This window comes from Tympanuchus pallidicinctus, unplaced genomic scaffold (genome assembly GCF_026119805.1).
Source record: "Tympanuchus pallidicinctus isolate F22 unplaced genomic scaffold, pur_lepc_1.0 scaffold5, whole genome shotgun sequence".
Classification (NCBI taxonomy): domain Eukaryota; kingdom Metazoa; phylum Chordata; class Aves; order Galliformes; family Phasianidae; genus Tympanuchus; species Tympanuchus pallidicinctus.
The window spans coordinates 50,156,335-50,170,075 of record NW_026294769.1 but is presented as its reverse complement, the minus strand read 5'-3'; the positions used below and the strand labels follow the sequence as shown (position 1 = coordinate 50,170,075).

The 13,741-nt window shown below is 38.7% G+C and overlaps 1 protein-coding gene across 2 annotated transcripts; it reads left to right on the top strand.

Moving 5' to 3' along the window:
* The first annotated feature begins 6,163 nt into the window (after window positions 1-6,163).
* SLC7A13 (solute carrier family 7 member 13) lies at window positions 6,164-13,470 on the top strand. 2 transcript variants are annotated; one of them, XM_052703226.1, is made up of 4 exons: window positions 6,164-7,050; window positions 9,603-9,731; window positions 11,542-11,906; window positions 12,655-13,470. In XM_052703226.1, the coding sequence occupies exons 1-4, from the start codon at window positions 6,327-6,329 to the stop codon at window positions 12,898-12,900; spliced, it is 1,464 nt and encodes a 487-aa protein (XP_052559186.1). In that variant the 5' UTR covers window positions 6,164-6,326; the 3' UTR covers window positions 12,901-13,470. The 2 variants fall into 2 exon arrangements, with proteins under 2 accessions (XP_052559186.1, XP_052559185.1); XM_052703225.1 differs by having other exon boundaries at window positions 6,166-7,050; window positions 9,600-9,731.
* The last annotated feature ends 271 nt before the right edge of the window (window positions 13,471-13,741 follow it).

Here is a 13,741-nt window from a genome sequence, read left to right as displayed (position 1 = left end):
GCAGCAAACACCGCCCGCCGCCTTCGCGGCGCCTCCCGCCGCGGGGACGGCGCAGTCCCGGGAGCGGCGAAGGCGGGGTGTGAGGCTCAAGAGTCATTGAGCCCAAATCCTATGTGCATGCACGGCCACTTAAACGTGAAACGCTATATCTGAGAGTGGTATCCAAACGCTCCCTGAGCTCCAGCGCTCGGGGCCGTGCTCAGTGCCCTGTGCAGCCCACCGCTCCCCGGTGCAGACCGTGTCCCTGACCGCCACCCTCCCTCTCCTGACGCAGCTCCATGCCGTTCCCTCGGACCCTGTCGCCCTCACACGGAGCAGAGCTCAGCGCTGCCCCTCCGCTCCCTGTGAGGAGCTGCAGCCGCCATCAGGCCTCCCCTCAGCTCCTGTGCTCTGCGCTGAGCGCACACAGGGACCTCAGATGCTCCTCACAATTTAGTATAATTTTGAAACCTATGCATTTCATAACTACAGTCAAGTCATTTATAAATACACATTTTTACTACAACTCTTTGAGCCTAACCTCTCAGTTTTTCACCTATCACATTATTGTATTTGTCTAGCTGCATCCTGGACTGTGTCTATAAGTTGAAGATCAATGAGTACTCTTCAAGGAAGTGTTTCAGTGCTTTATTTTTTAGGACTGGTACAGTTCTAATTAGGAGTTCACTGGAAGCATGGTATGAAGCTCACTACTCACTTAGCCCTGGGCACAGGCCGTGGCTGGAACTGTGCATGGTGTCTGATGTCACAGTGCTGTAATACTCCTTTGCAATCACTGACAATTCCTCGTGGATGTTTTTATTCTTGAGAGCACTATGAGCATCACTATGTGCGTTTACAGTGCAGAACAGAGCATTTGCTGTAGAAAATGCAAACTTGTCCCTGTACAAGGGAACACAGTCTTCTAAAAACAGAAGAGGAATCACCTCCATCGGGCAGTTCATGAAGCTGTCCTTGGATGGGTCTCTTCTCTGTCACTGTTCACTGTAGGAGAAGCCCAACAAAGTCTGAATGCTTGATTTTTGAATGCTTAAATTCGAACACTTAAGTGCTATTCTTGGCTATACTCACCAGCCAGCAGTTACTAATATCTGTTACTAAAAAAATCCACTGTACTTTTCTTCACACTTTAAAGCCTAATACAGAAAGTTTACAGCATCTCATGCAAGCACCTTTGTATTGGTGTTTTGATAAGGTTAAGGAAATGCTTTAGATAAATAAACTGTATGTCTAGCAAGAACATTCATGGATGAAATTACTAACACAGTGAAATTCCACAAAACAGTGGCTTTTGCCGTGTTTAGCTAATTGTTATGTGGGGTCTCCTTCTTAATCAGTAGCAAAACTGGAATGATTTTTATATCAACAAAACAAACAGATTTGTGTGTCTTTCAGTAAAAGGCAGAAGTGCAAAAATTTTGACAAAAAACAAGGAAAAAAAATATTGTTAAGGCAGTAGATTTTTATATGTTTGAAGGTGCAGTCTCACTTTCTAAAGAAAATAGATTGTGAATACAGCATGGAGTCCTGTGCAGCATGGGGGTCTGGTGCAGCAGGTGGTGAACTGGCTTATATCTAATGTGACTTAGATAGAATCTTTGAATAGCCATTGAGCACCTTCCAGATGGCAGGACATAGAAAACTACTTTTAAAATGGCATGTTCTCCAGAACAGGTGAGCTAAAGAAGAGGAGAAAAGAAGGAAGAATATAAATAAAATTTGTAATTTATATTAAATACAACATATGACTTGCAGACATATGCCAAGAAAGATTGAATATGCTTGCTTTTTTTTTTTTTTCCCTTGAAACTCTCTTCAGACTTTGCTTTGTTCTTCTGTAGAACTAAATCAATACAGTGGTAGAAATCCTGAGAAGTTAATTGAAAAGGAACTAAATAAGTATTTTAAAATTGTGCATAGTTTAGATAGATGGATTTCTTTCTGGTTCATCTAATCAGTGAGTGAATCATAGGAAAGACTTAGTGAGTACACACACAACATTTTTGTGAGATGATTACAGACTCCTTATCTAAGAACATTGAAATTCAGTTAATTACAATCAGGAGATAATGCATTTCCATTCTAGACAGCAGAAGTATTCTTCCATAACTCTTCAGTATTGTCTTTTTCTTAAATCTAAAGAAACCTCAGTGATTAAAAGAGATGAGTTGTGACAAGTGCTGACATTCATGACAATGAAAACCTTGAAATTGAAGGCTAGAAGAATTTGGAAAGTTAGAAAATTAAAGAGGAAAAGTTTCAATGCTTGGAGAACTAGAGATGAACAGCTGAAGTTTCAGTATCAATCTTAATTTTTATATAGTGTTCTCTTGACTTACTTTTCCCATCTAAAAGAACTCTCTAGTTGGCATTCACAAGAATTCCCTGCTGAGTATAAAAATTGTAGTCCAAAGACCTTTTATTTTGATGTTGATATAAACTTTTAGTCTACTCCAAAGGGAATCTCAAGCTTAGATTGTTTTAATAGTTTATTTTTGCCTTATATTCAATGGTTGAGTCTATGGATAATGTCATCAAAGTGAATCTGACCAGGTATACATAGTTAGGTGTAAAGTGGAAGATGCTGACATGTGAGACCTTGAAATAATCATATAGATTGTGTCAATTTATCCTCTCAGAAGTCAGCAGCTTCAGCAGAAAACCTTGAAAATGAACATTAATGGTGTGCTTCACAAGCACTGGAAAGGAAAGAAAAAAAAAAGGAAAGAAAAAAAAAAAAAGCAGTTTGGCTGGAAAATACCTGTTGTTGCACAGCCAGCAGTGTTTCACGGGGTTCTCCCCTGGTAATGCTTCCGTGAACATACTATTTCCAGAGCTTCAGCTTTTGCTGGATTTGTAGGAATATTGTCTTTATCTCTGCTCTTACCTTCTTCTACTCTGGCAACAGCGCACCAAAATGAAAAGCATGCTTTGCATAAATCTCAAATGCATTCCACTCAATTCTACAAATGTTTATCTGAGCTAGGCAGGAAGCACGCACAAGAAAGTAATACTCTCAGTAGGGTTTCCTGAAATCAGGCAGCTTTGCAAGAAGTAACAAATCCTAATTAATCTGCTTCTGGGAGATTTTGGAAATGCTCTATTATACTAGAAATTAACATACTTTAGGATGAACAGTATAACAAAGTCATTTGCATCCATACTTTAACTTTCGTTTAAATGTAATATGTATTTGTTTTTAAAATAGTAATCTCATTCCAGCTGTATGTAGCAGAACACCCCAAATAAAGAAGTTCAGGATTGCTAGGTATCAAAAAATTACGTATTTCTGCCATCTAAAACCATTTTTCACACTTACTTTCCATCTCCTGAGTATGGGTGAATAAATACTTTGATTTGTTATGAATTATTCATAGTAATGAGTTTGTGAATTTAAAAACTTATTGCAATTTATAAATTGAATAAATGTAACTTAAAATGCGTGCAAAATTTTATAACTAGAATTTTTGAAGTCTGTAAGACTTGACCTTTTTTCAGAGGTGAAAATATAATGAATGGTACAGTGATTTGCAGAAGATGGAAGAATGGTCTTTTGGTTAAATGCTGTTCTGAGCTGTGGATTCTGTCACTGACTGTGCTGCATAGTTTCTGTCTGATGATGGATGTATGCACTCTAACAAACTTTTCAGTGTTGCTTAACAAAGTGGCATTTGGTTGCTTACACCAGTCTAACCTCTAGCTGGTGCTCCAGATGGTAATTAATCCTGTAGAGCTTTTGGCATATTCTTCAAATCTGTGAAGATATCTTGAGGCATCAAAAACGTCTAAAATATGTCTCATGGCTTATGTTTGGACACCCGAGTTACTTCTCAGTTTTGTCTTTTCTTTCTTTTTTTTTTTTTCCTCTAGGTGTAGAACCTGAATCCATAGTCCCTTTTTTTCTAGATGCCTAACCTGATTTGAAGAAATGCAGAATAGGCAAAGTTGCAGTGGTATTCCATGGTCACATTGAATCATGCCTTTATTCCTTCTCTGGCTTCTCTGTGTGCCCTCGAAGTTTTAGTTCCCATGCCTGTTTTAGGGTAGTTTCAATGATTCTTAAGTCAAGTGCACTGTGAGCTGTTGTGATTTAATGAGTCTGATCGTTTTTTAATACATATAGTGAATTTCTATGGCAGTTAATGATTACTATACTGACAAACTAAGAAAGAAAAGATACAGAATATTGTTCAAGCACCTAGAAATAGTCACTAAACAAATTAAACAAACAAACAAACAAACAAAAACAACCAAACAAAAAAAAAACAACTCCGTGACTATGCATGTTTTAACTAGAGGTCTTTTACATGATGGCATATTAAATAAACTTTATATTTCAGAAACATTTATTTTGTACTTCAGTGAATGTCCAGCTGTTCAAGACCAGTTCGAACCATATAAAAGCCATGAGTTTTGTTCTGAGCGTTATTGAGCTTTGACTTTCTGGACAAAGCTGATTCTACAAGTTGACTGGTGAAAAGTTAGAATCTTGCGCCTTTAGGTATGTGCTCAGTTTCCCACTTTCTTTGTATTTTGCTCTATATTCCCTGAAAAAGAATAAGTGCATTTTTCTTGGGACAAATGGCATACTCACATCTGTATGAATTTCTGCATTATGAACATAAAATATGCCACAGCTTGTTGAATGCTTAGAAAATTAGTGGCCACATCTTAAACGGCACACACCAAACTATTGGGAATTTTCAACCTTTGTCATTTTGTTCAAAAGCTGTATGTATGCTGTATATATATGCTATATATACCCCTCTTTCCCTTGCAGCAGTTTGAATATTAGTAAGTGCTTGTACAGTTCTTGAGTAGTACAGTAATATTGAGTACTCCATAAAAACCATTAATGATCTGATAATGTTCTCTCTAGTGTGGTGTTCAGGAAGAGAACCATAAATAAAATTCATTATATTCTGGGACTGATGGGGATTTGGCAAAACACATGGTTTACTACTGATCACTGTCCTTTTTCACAGAATCACACTATCACAGAATGGACAGGGTTAGAAGGGACCTCAAGAATCATGAATCTCCAACCTGCTGCCACAGGCAGGGCCACCAACCTCCCCATTTAATACTAGACCAGGCTGCCCAGGGCCACATCCAACTGGTTTTGAACTCCTCCAGGGATGGGACATCCACAACCTCTCTGGGCAGCCTGTTCCAGCACCTCACCACTCTCTCTGTAAAGAATTTCCGCCTGACGTCCAACCTAAATCTTCCCTCCCTCAACTTAAAACCATTTCCCCTTGTCCTACACATATCAACCCTTTCAAAGAGTTGATTCTCCTCCCCTCTGTAGGCTCCCTTTAGGTACTGAAAGGGTGCAATGAGGTCACCCTGCAGCCTTCTTTTTTGCAGGCTGAACAAGCCCAGCTCCCTCAGCCTTCGTTGGGAGATGCTCCAGTCCCTGATCATCTTTGTGGCCCTCCTCTGGATCCCATCCAGCAGCTCCCTGTCTTTCTTGTATTGCAGGCTCCACACTTGGAGCAGTATTCCAGATGGGGCTCACAAGAGCAGAGTAGAGGGGGACAATCTCCTCCCTGTCCCTGCTGGCCACCCCTCTTCTGACGGAGCCCAGGATCCCATTTGCTTTCCGAGCTGCAAGAGCACATGGCTGGCTCATGTTAAGCTTTTTGTCCATCAGGACGCCCAGGTCCTTCTCTGCAGGGCTGCTCTTACAGATTGCTCCTTCCAGTCTGTATGGATGCATGGGATTCCTCTGACCCAAGTCCGGATGGATCCCTGTATTCTTCCCAGGTGATGTTATATATATTTTTATATATTGACTGTGGAAAAACATACCTGTCTGTTCAACTCCTGCCTCTGTTACTGTCCACAGCATATAGAGGGCTGAACTTTTTCCTCATGCTGCCATGCCTTCCCACTTTCCCTTTTCTGTAAGTCTCATACAGTGATAACATTTACTTACTTCACAGAATTGTCATACATACTGCATATGTAAAGAGTCTGGGAATCCTTCGATGGAAATCAGCAGAGAACTGAAAAGCATTTACTGTGTATTATTTGTTATGCCAATTTCTTTAAAGGTATCCCCAGACCAAATTTCTGAAGTACATATTAAACCAACGTGTCCATGATTTACCAGCATTCCTTGAAGTAACCAGTTAATCATCTTCACACACTAGACAGCCAAACCCAAAGTATGCTCTCTTTTTTGAATGATTAAGCCAGGCTTCTCATAACATTTCACTGGCAAGTAGGGCCATGACAATCAACTAAGAACAAAGGGAGAGGAAAATACGTGTAATCTTGACACTGAAGCCATAGAGTCTGTTGTGAAAAATAAGAAAAAAATGGGAAGAGGAAAGAGCAATGATCCCAAAGATGTAAAAAGAAAAGAAAAGACCAAGATGCAACTCAAACGAAGAATAGGTTGTTTTGATGGGGTAAGTTTTATTATCGGATCAATAGTTGGGGCAGGGATCTTTGTGTCTCCCACAGGGGTGTTAAAGCATTCCCTGCTTAATGTTGGTGTTGCATTAACAATCTGGACTGCTTCTGGACTAGTTTCTCTTATGGGCTCCCTCTGCTACGCAGAGCTGGGCACTGCTCTGCCATTTTCTGGAGGGGAATACAGCCATATTAAGAGAGGCCTTGGATCCCTACCTGCCTTTGTGTTCATCTGGACATCAACGTTTACCAAGCCAGCATCAAATGCTGCCCGAACCTTGCTATTTGCTGAATATGCCACCCAGCCCTTCTACGGCATTTGCCCTGCACCAGAAGTGCTGAAGAAATGCTTGGCTTTGGCCGTCCTCTGGTCCCTGGGGATTCTGAATGGACGCAGTGTCAAACTGGCTACATGGGTGCAGATAGTGTTCACTCTCCTGAAGATGATGGCGTTGTCTGTAATTGCTGTCGGTGGTATAGTTCTGCTCGTTGGTGGAAGGAAGGAGAATCTCGCCAGGTTTGAGGACATGTTTGGCTCAGAGATGCCCAACGCATCACAGATCGCTGAAGCCTTTTTCCAAGGACTGTACGCGTATGGTGGTTGGTGGTCCCTCAATTATATGGCAGGTATCTTGCTCTTTTTCTTTAGATTTCATTCTGCAATAGCAATTCTTAACATTCCTCTGCTAGTGTTAGAAGAACTTGTCTGTCCTTCATAGGTTTATGCACATTTTTGTGGTACAAACTGTCCACTGGTCGTGTGTGTGGTAGGTCTGGTGAAAGAGGCATTGCTCTACCGTCAAGGATGTTCCTTGCTTCTTGTAGTGTCTCCAGAATGAAAGTAACAATTACAAAGGACTACAAGATAAATTTAAGAGGTTTACTTAAAATATCATTTGTAAATAGAATTTTTCATATCTTAAAAAATTAGAGTTTGAGTTTTACAAATGAATGCTTAAATTAAGAGATTTTTGCCAGCCTATTTCCTCAGTAAGGACCAATTTGAAAAAGATGATTGTATATCAATATCTATACCTTCTCTGATTTGTACATGGACAAATTCATACTGAATTGTATTAAAATATATCAGTTTGAAGGGATATATAGTGTAGCCTGTCTGTGATAATTTCCTGAGAGCAGATGTAGAAGAATGTAAGGGAAGTGGTATAAATCTTCTGATATAACTTATATCCAATTTTAAATATGCATTCTTTTGGCATGTTCATTTACTTGTCCTGTTCTATATCTAGTGATAGGAAACAATAATAAACAGCAGTTTTTCATGAAAACTGCAAAGAGAAAATGCTCACAGTAACTTACATACTTCACAATAAATTGAGTGAACAGTATTTTATAATATCATTAGATTTATGGAGTTAAGTTGTAAGCAAATGGATGATGCTGTTGTATCTTTAACCTTACTCATCCATTGACCTCTTCCACATGTAGAAACATTAAACATTAAGTAAGCCCAACGTGTGAAATGTGTAACACAAAGTTCAGTGGTGAGAACAGTGTGAAAATTGGGTTAATATTTTAAAAACTGACTGTTATTATTAAAATCCTGCATTTAGAATATGCTGTTATTAAAAAGGTGGTAAAAAGCAGAAAATATAACTTTTGAAATCTTAGGGTTTTCTTAAAGGCAAAAATTCAGATTTTTACAAGGAAATAAAAGTTGTTCACAGAAGTACTATTTTCTGATCAGTTACCACAAGTAACAATTGCAATACACTAGTGATAAATGCAACCCACTGGGTAGCACAGCTGTTTAGACAGATGCAACTACACTATGGACCTCTCCTGAACTGAGTTTCCTATTCTTCAACAATAACTTTCATTCCTGTGAGCCTTAGCTAAAGGATCCCATGCCAGCTGGATGTTGGGACTGTAGCTAGGAACGAAACAAATAGAAAGACAAATTTAAATCAGCTATTTTGGTGATTGTCTCCCTTTGTGCTCAAAATTATGAAGTGCATTTCTTACATTTCAAATAAATACCAAATTCTCCAATAAGCTCCGCATTTCTCTGCTGTGCTCATTCTGTCCCTCTGCAGTCCATGCACTGCACCCCAGAATAGGGCAGGCTCAAAGCTGATGCAGGAGGCAGAGATAGTATTTGAGGAGAAAAATGATTCACCTTCCCTCACTAGCCTATATCAATACTGATATAGGCTGAGTAGTTTTAAGCTAAGATACCAGGTTTAGCACTGAACACTACTTTTCCTCCACCAATTTTGTCATGGAAATGATAATGGCAGAATCCAGCTGGCAACTGCCCTTTTTAAAAGCCACTACATTACTGCTCCTTGCCAATGCCTTCATTCTTTCCCGTTATGTCTTCTGTATCTTCTGATGTAAGAACAAAGAGAAATGTTTTGGGCAGGAATAGGAAAATACACTTAGAATGATGATCAGAGGGGCTGGAGCACTTCCCTAGGAGGACAAGCTGAGAGAGTATAACTTGGAAGCGGGTGGATTTAAATTCAACATTATGAAGACATTCTTTACTGAGAATAACAAGATACTGGAACAGGTGTCCAGAAGGATTGTTGTGGGTGTTCCTCTCTGGAGGTGTTCAAGACCAGGTTGGAAGGGTCTTTGAGCAGCCTGGTCTAAAGGGAAGGTGTTTCTGCCTATAGCAGGGAATTGGAACTAGATGATCTTAAAGGTCCCTTCCAACTCAAACCATTCTATGATTCTATAAAAATTTGGAATCAGGGCTCACGAAGTGATGAAAGAATAAATAAAGTGACTTTACAGCCTCACATTCAATCTTTAGATTTAAAAGTATGGCTATTTGGAAACATATTACCAAATCAGTATTCTAATGTACAGCCATATATTTGTTTAATCAAATCAGAGAAAATTTATTAGTCCTTTGTCATTTTTTATCAGTCTGTCAGGTCTCTCTTTTCCCAAGACACCTGTAGCTAAAAAAAGACAAAGGAAAAAAAAAATGTTCTAAATTCTTCACTTAGGACTCTTTGATGATAAACTGTTTGAAAACTACTGCGGAAACATACAAGCAGTGTAGTTTAGGAACCATGATTAGGGCTTGGGACAGGATTTCTGTGTCAATCATGTCAACCTCTGTGTAGATTCACCACTGAAACACACTTACAGAAGTTACACTGCTTGCTTTAATATTATTATTATTTGATTGTGTTTTTCAGAAGAGATGAAAAACCCTAGCAGAAATATCCCTTTAACTGTGATGACAGCTGTTCCCTCAGTAATTGTGTTTTACTTACTAGTAAACATCTCATATCTGACTGTCCTCACTCCAAAGGAAATTGTCTCCTCAGGTATGAGTTTGATATTTTTGTGAGAAAGATGAGTTCCGTTAGTGTACCTGCTTGTTGTCAGTGTACTGGATTACCTAACTCCACAATTGGGAAATGTGAGTTTCACTGTAAGTTTTAAAAGAGAATTGTGGTTTAATTTTGCTGCATGATATAAGTTGGACTGAATACAGAGAAATAATAGTAGGTGTCAAAATTTTGACTTACGCCTGGACTGTCTAAAAAGAAATCAGAAGTGCATTAAAACATGGAAATCAGGTGATGATTGGGTCCTTGTTTGATAGGTAGGGATTTAGTTTTCCTATAGTTTTAATCCTCTCTCCTCCTTCCTTTCCTGTGTTATAGTATCTAAGGCTAAAGTCCTTACTGTTTAAGATGGGAACAAATAATCATTCCAAGTTACCTCTAATGATAAGTAATATAGGAAAGGCTATAGACAGGAAAACAGCCATTTGGGGTTATTCATGGTAAGTATTCTCATTTCTTGGAAGACCCTGTTCAAAAGTCCATTTTCTGTAAAGCTTCTCTCAGATGCAGTACCAATAAATTGTGTATAAAAAGGGCCAAGAGGAGCTGTATTTTTCTTTGGTTGTCCAAACAGCACCTGTTAAAATCCCAGTCTAATGACACTGAACTGTCAGACCTTGCCTTGTCCAGGAGAGACAAAACCAAACCCCATTTAAACAATCACTTCTTTCTCTTCCTTCCTTCCTTCCTTCCTTCCTTCCTTCCTTCCTTCCTTCCTTCCTTCCTTCCTTCCTTCCTTCCTTCCTTCCTTCCTTCCTTCCTTCCTTCCTTTTTTTTCCTGTGAAAACAGCTCAATAACATAAATGATGGTGTAGCTGTCACTCAGCAGCCCAATAGTGTCATCTGCCCACAATCAGGCTATCTGCTGGGAGAGACACAGGCATTTACAAATCCATTCTGGAAGGAAAGCAGCAGTGGATACCAGAACATCAGTGAGCAGCTGCCTGGCTGGCACAAGTAGTTCCTAAAATGATGGTGGAATGGTGCTTATTTACATCAGCTGAGGAGATGGCCTTAAAATTATAGCTCTCATTTCCAACATTGCTGTACATTGCTGCAGTTCTTTATTGGTCACTACATTTTTGTTGTTTTCTTCTCCCCTACTCTGAGGAGTTTTATGCTGTACAAATCACTGCAAGACATATATTCCTCATGGCACTCAGTTATAGGCCTGCTAAGAATTAGTCCTCAATATAATACTGGCCATCACCAATTTCTGAGAAGTATGGAAAATAACTTGTTCAGCAATAATCTTTCACATTTCCCAGTTGTACCCAAAGCAAAATCAGAATAATAACACGTTTTCTGACTCGTCTTTCTACATACATGCAGTTGTGTTGCAGTTTCCTCCTACCCAGTGGTCATGTCACCTCTGTGATCAGGCAGGAGACTAATGCCTCCATTTTCTTTACTCAGATAGCCCTGCTCATGTGTTTGCATTTGTTATTCATGATGCTGAGATGCAGCCATAATGCTTACAGGGCACTCAGTACTTTGCTTCCTGTTGGCCATTGCGGCTTCACCCAGGAGCTTTTGTAGTGATCAGGAGTCCTTGCTGCTACCTACTGCTGCTACCATGCAAGTTTTAGCTCCTGAATGCAATACTTTTAGAATTAGAATAGACTCATTTGATTATTCAACAAAACGAAAATCAAAACAAAACAAAAACTAGACATTCCCAATAAGTAATTGTTATTTCACGCATTTTAAGTTTCCTTTCTCTTGAGTCTGTTGGAAATTCAGAGCATGGTACCTACACCATTACTGATGTTTTTTTTTCTTGCAGTTGCTGTGGCAGTAACTTGGGCTGATCGAGTGATCCCCTCTGTTGCCTGGATCATTCCTCTCTCCGTTGCTATCTCGATATTTGGCGCCCTCAACAGCAGCATGTTCACATTAGGTCGATTAAGCTATGCTGGAAGTCAGTCAGGACATTTACCTGTTTTAATATCCATGCTTAACGTCCATACTTGTACTCCAGCACCAGCTTTGATTTTTTCAACCATCATTGCATCCATTTTTATAATCCCCTCTGACCTTATTATGTTAACAAATTACTTTGGATTTTCTGCCTGGCTTATGATTGGATTGACTTGTGCAAGCCTGATTGTACTTCGATACAGGGAACCTAACCTACATCGACCATACAAAGTAATTGGAAATAAGTTATCATATATTCTTTTGGTTTTATGAGTCATGGGTATCATGCAGAAGTTATGGAACAAATGCAAGACAAAAGTTGATAGTTACTACAGAAATATAAATGCTAATCACAATGATAAGAACCTTACTTGCGGTCTGGGACAAATCTGCTTCATACTGTAGGGTAAAGGTATTAAAAAAAAGCAAACATGGTCCTTGCCCCAGAGAGCTTACCTGAAAACAAGAGATGAATATGCATAGAACTGGGGAGATGTGCAGATGAGGAACAGGGAACCATATTGATGTGGAGCAGTGACAGGAACCATGTGGGATCCAGGCTGGCAGTTGTTGGTTTAAGAGACCTTTGTCTGCTCTCATTTTTCTTCACCCAACCACAGCCATTAGGGTCAGGTTTGATTTCATCTCAATCTAACTGTCAGAACACTAGATTGGAGATACGCAATTAATTAGCATTAATTGTGAAAGCTTCCTCTAGGTGCTGAATTTTCTTTAGGTGTCCATACTGTTATGTGGGTGAATGCTTTTCAGGTGTTGCTTATCTCTTTTCCTTAATGATAGAAGGAACCTGAACAAGTGTTGTAGACAATTTTATGTCAGATAAGTCTTCCCTGGGGTGAGATTGAAGCAACACAGATGGTATTCTGGTGTGGCAAAGAATGCATTGTTACTGTAGTGAACGATACATGAAACTATGGTTGGTCAGCTACTTCCTAATTTTTTTTTCTTTCTCTTACAGGTTTTTCTACCGGTTCCGTTTGTGATGGTGGCCATGTCATTCTTCTTAGTTTTAGCTCCTATAGTCTGGTCTCCAAATATGCAATATTTTTATGCTTTTTTGTTTATGCTCGGGAGTCTTATTGTTTATCTTCCTTTTGTACATTTTAAATTGCATTTTGCATTTTTTGATAAAATTACTTGCTACTTGCAGCTACTGCTGGAAGTTTCTCCTGCTGATGGTTCTGATGAGAGTAAATGTGAATGATGGCAACTTTTTAATCCAAGTGCAACCTGACAGCCAATAGAAGATTTTCTTTAACCGAGATTGTAGGTCAGATTTGGATTTTACATGTCATATTTAGGAATATGTGTTTGTATACGTATATACGTATTTGTATATATGCAAATGTACAAATATGTGCATATGCATATAAGAATATGTATGTACATGCGTTTAGTTTCAGGACTGTGTGTATGTAAATGTTAGTATGCATACATATACATAGATGTACATATTTAATAGATGCAAATAATCTCCTTTAAATCCATAAAATGCTCCCTCTTGCTCCTGAAAACACCATTAAAGTTGCATATAACAGAAATAAAACTAAATTACAGAAGATAAGTATTATCATAAATAAGTAAATATGTATTTGTCAGCATCATTTGATAATGTACTTTTAGTCTCTAAAGTAAGTTGGCTGGATTATTTCTAGTTCTTAAAAGTTTGTTTATTAGAACTTCAGGTTTTAAAGGCCTTAGAATTCTGTATGTCTGCTAGCTTTTTTTGTCTGAATTCATTTTTAATAAAAAAGCTTTGAAGAATATTGTAAAATTGACTGAGACTTCTTTTTTAATCCCAAGAAAACCATACCTGATGAGCCATGGCCATTTTAGACCAACACATAGAAACATGGGATGAAACCTTAATAGGCGTCAAATAAATCAATAATTGTTATTTATCCTGTTCGGCACACCAATAACATTCACTACCTAGATTAATTTACTAAATGAGCATTAGTATTCTCATTTACTGATACATGAGATACATGAGATCATGTTACTGATACATGAGAGAGAGCATTTTTGTCCTCCATCCATCTCCC

What these genes read in the sequence shown, in the direction of transcription:
- SLC7A13 (XM_052703225.1), top strand. Translation starts at nt 6,327, where the DNA reads ATGGGAAGAGGAAAGAGCAATGATCCCAAAGATGTAAAAAGAAAAGAA. An exon ending in GTCCCTCAATTATATGGCAG is followed by an intron (nt 7,051 to 9,599) that starts GTATCTTGCTCT and finishes TGTGTTTTTCAG; the next exon opens with AAGAGATGAAAAACCCTAGC. An exon ending in ACCTACATCGACCATACAAA is followed by an intron (nt 11,907 to 12,654) that starts GTAATTGGAAAT and finishes TTTCTCTTACAG; the next exon opens with GTTTTTCTACCGGTTCCGTT.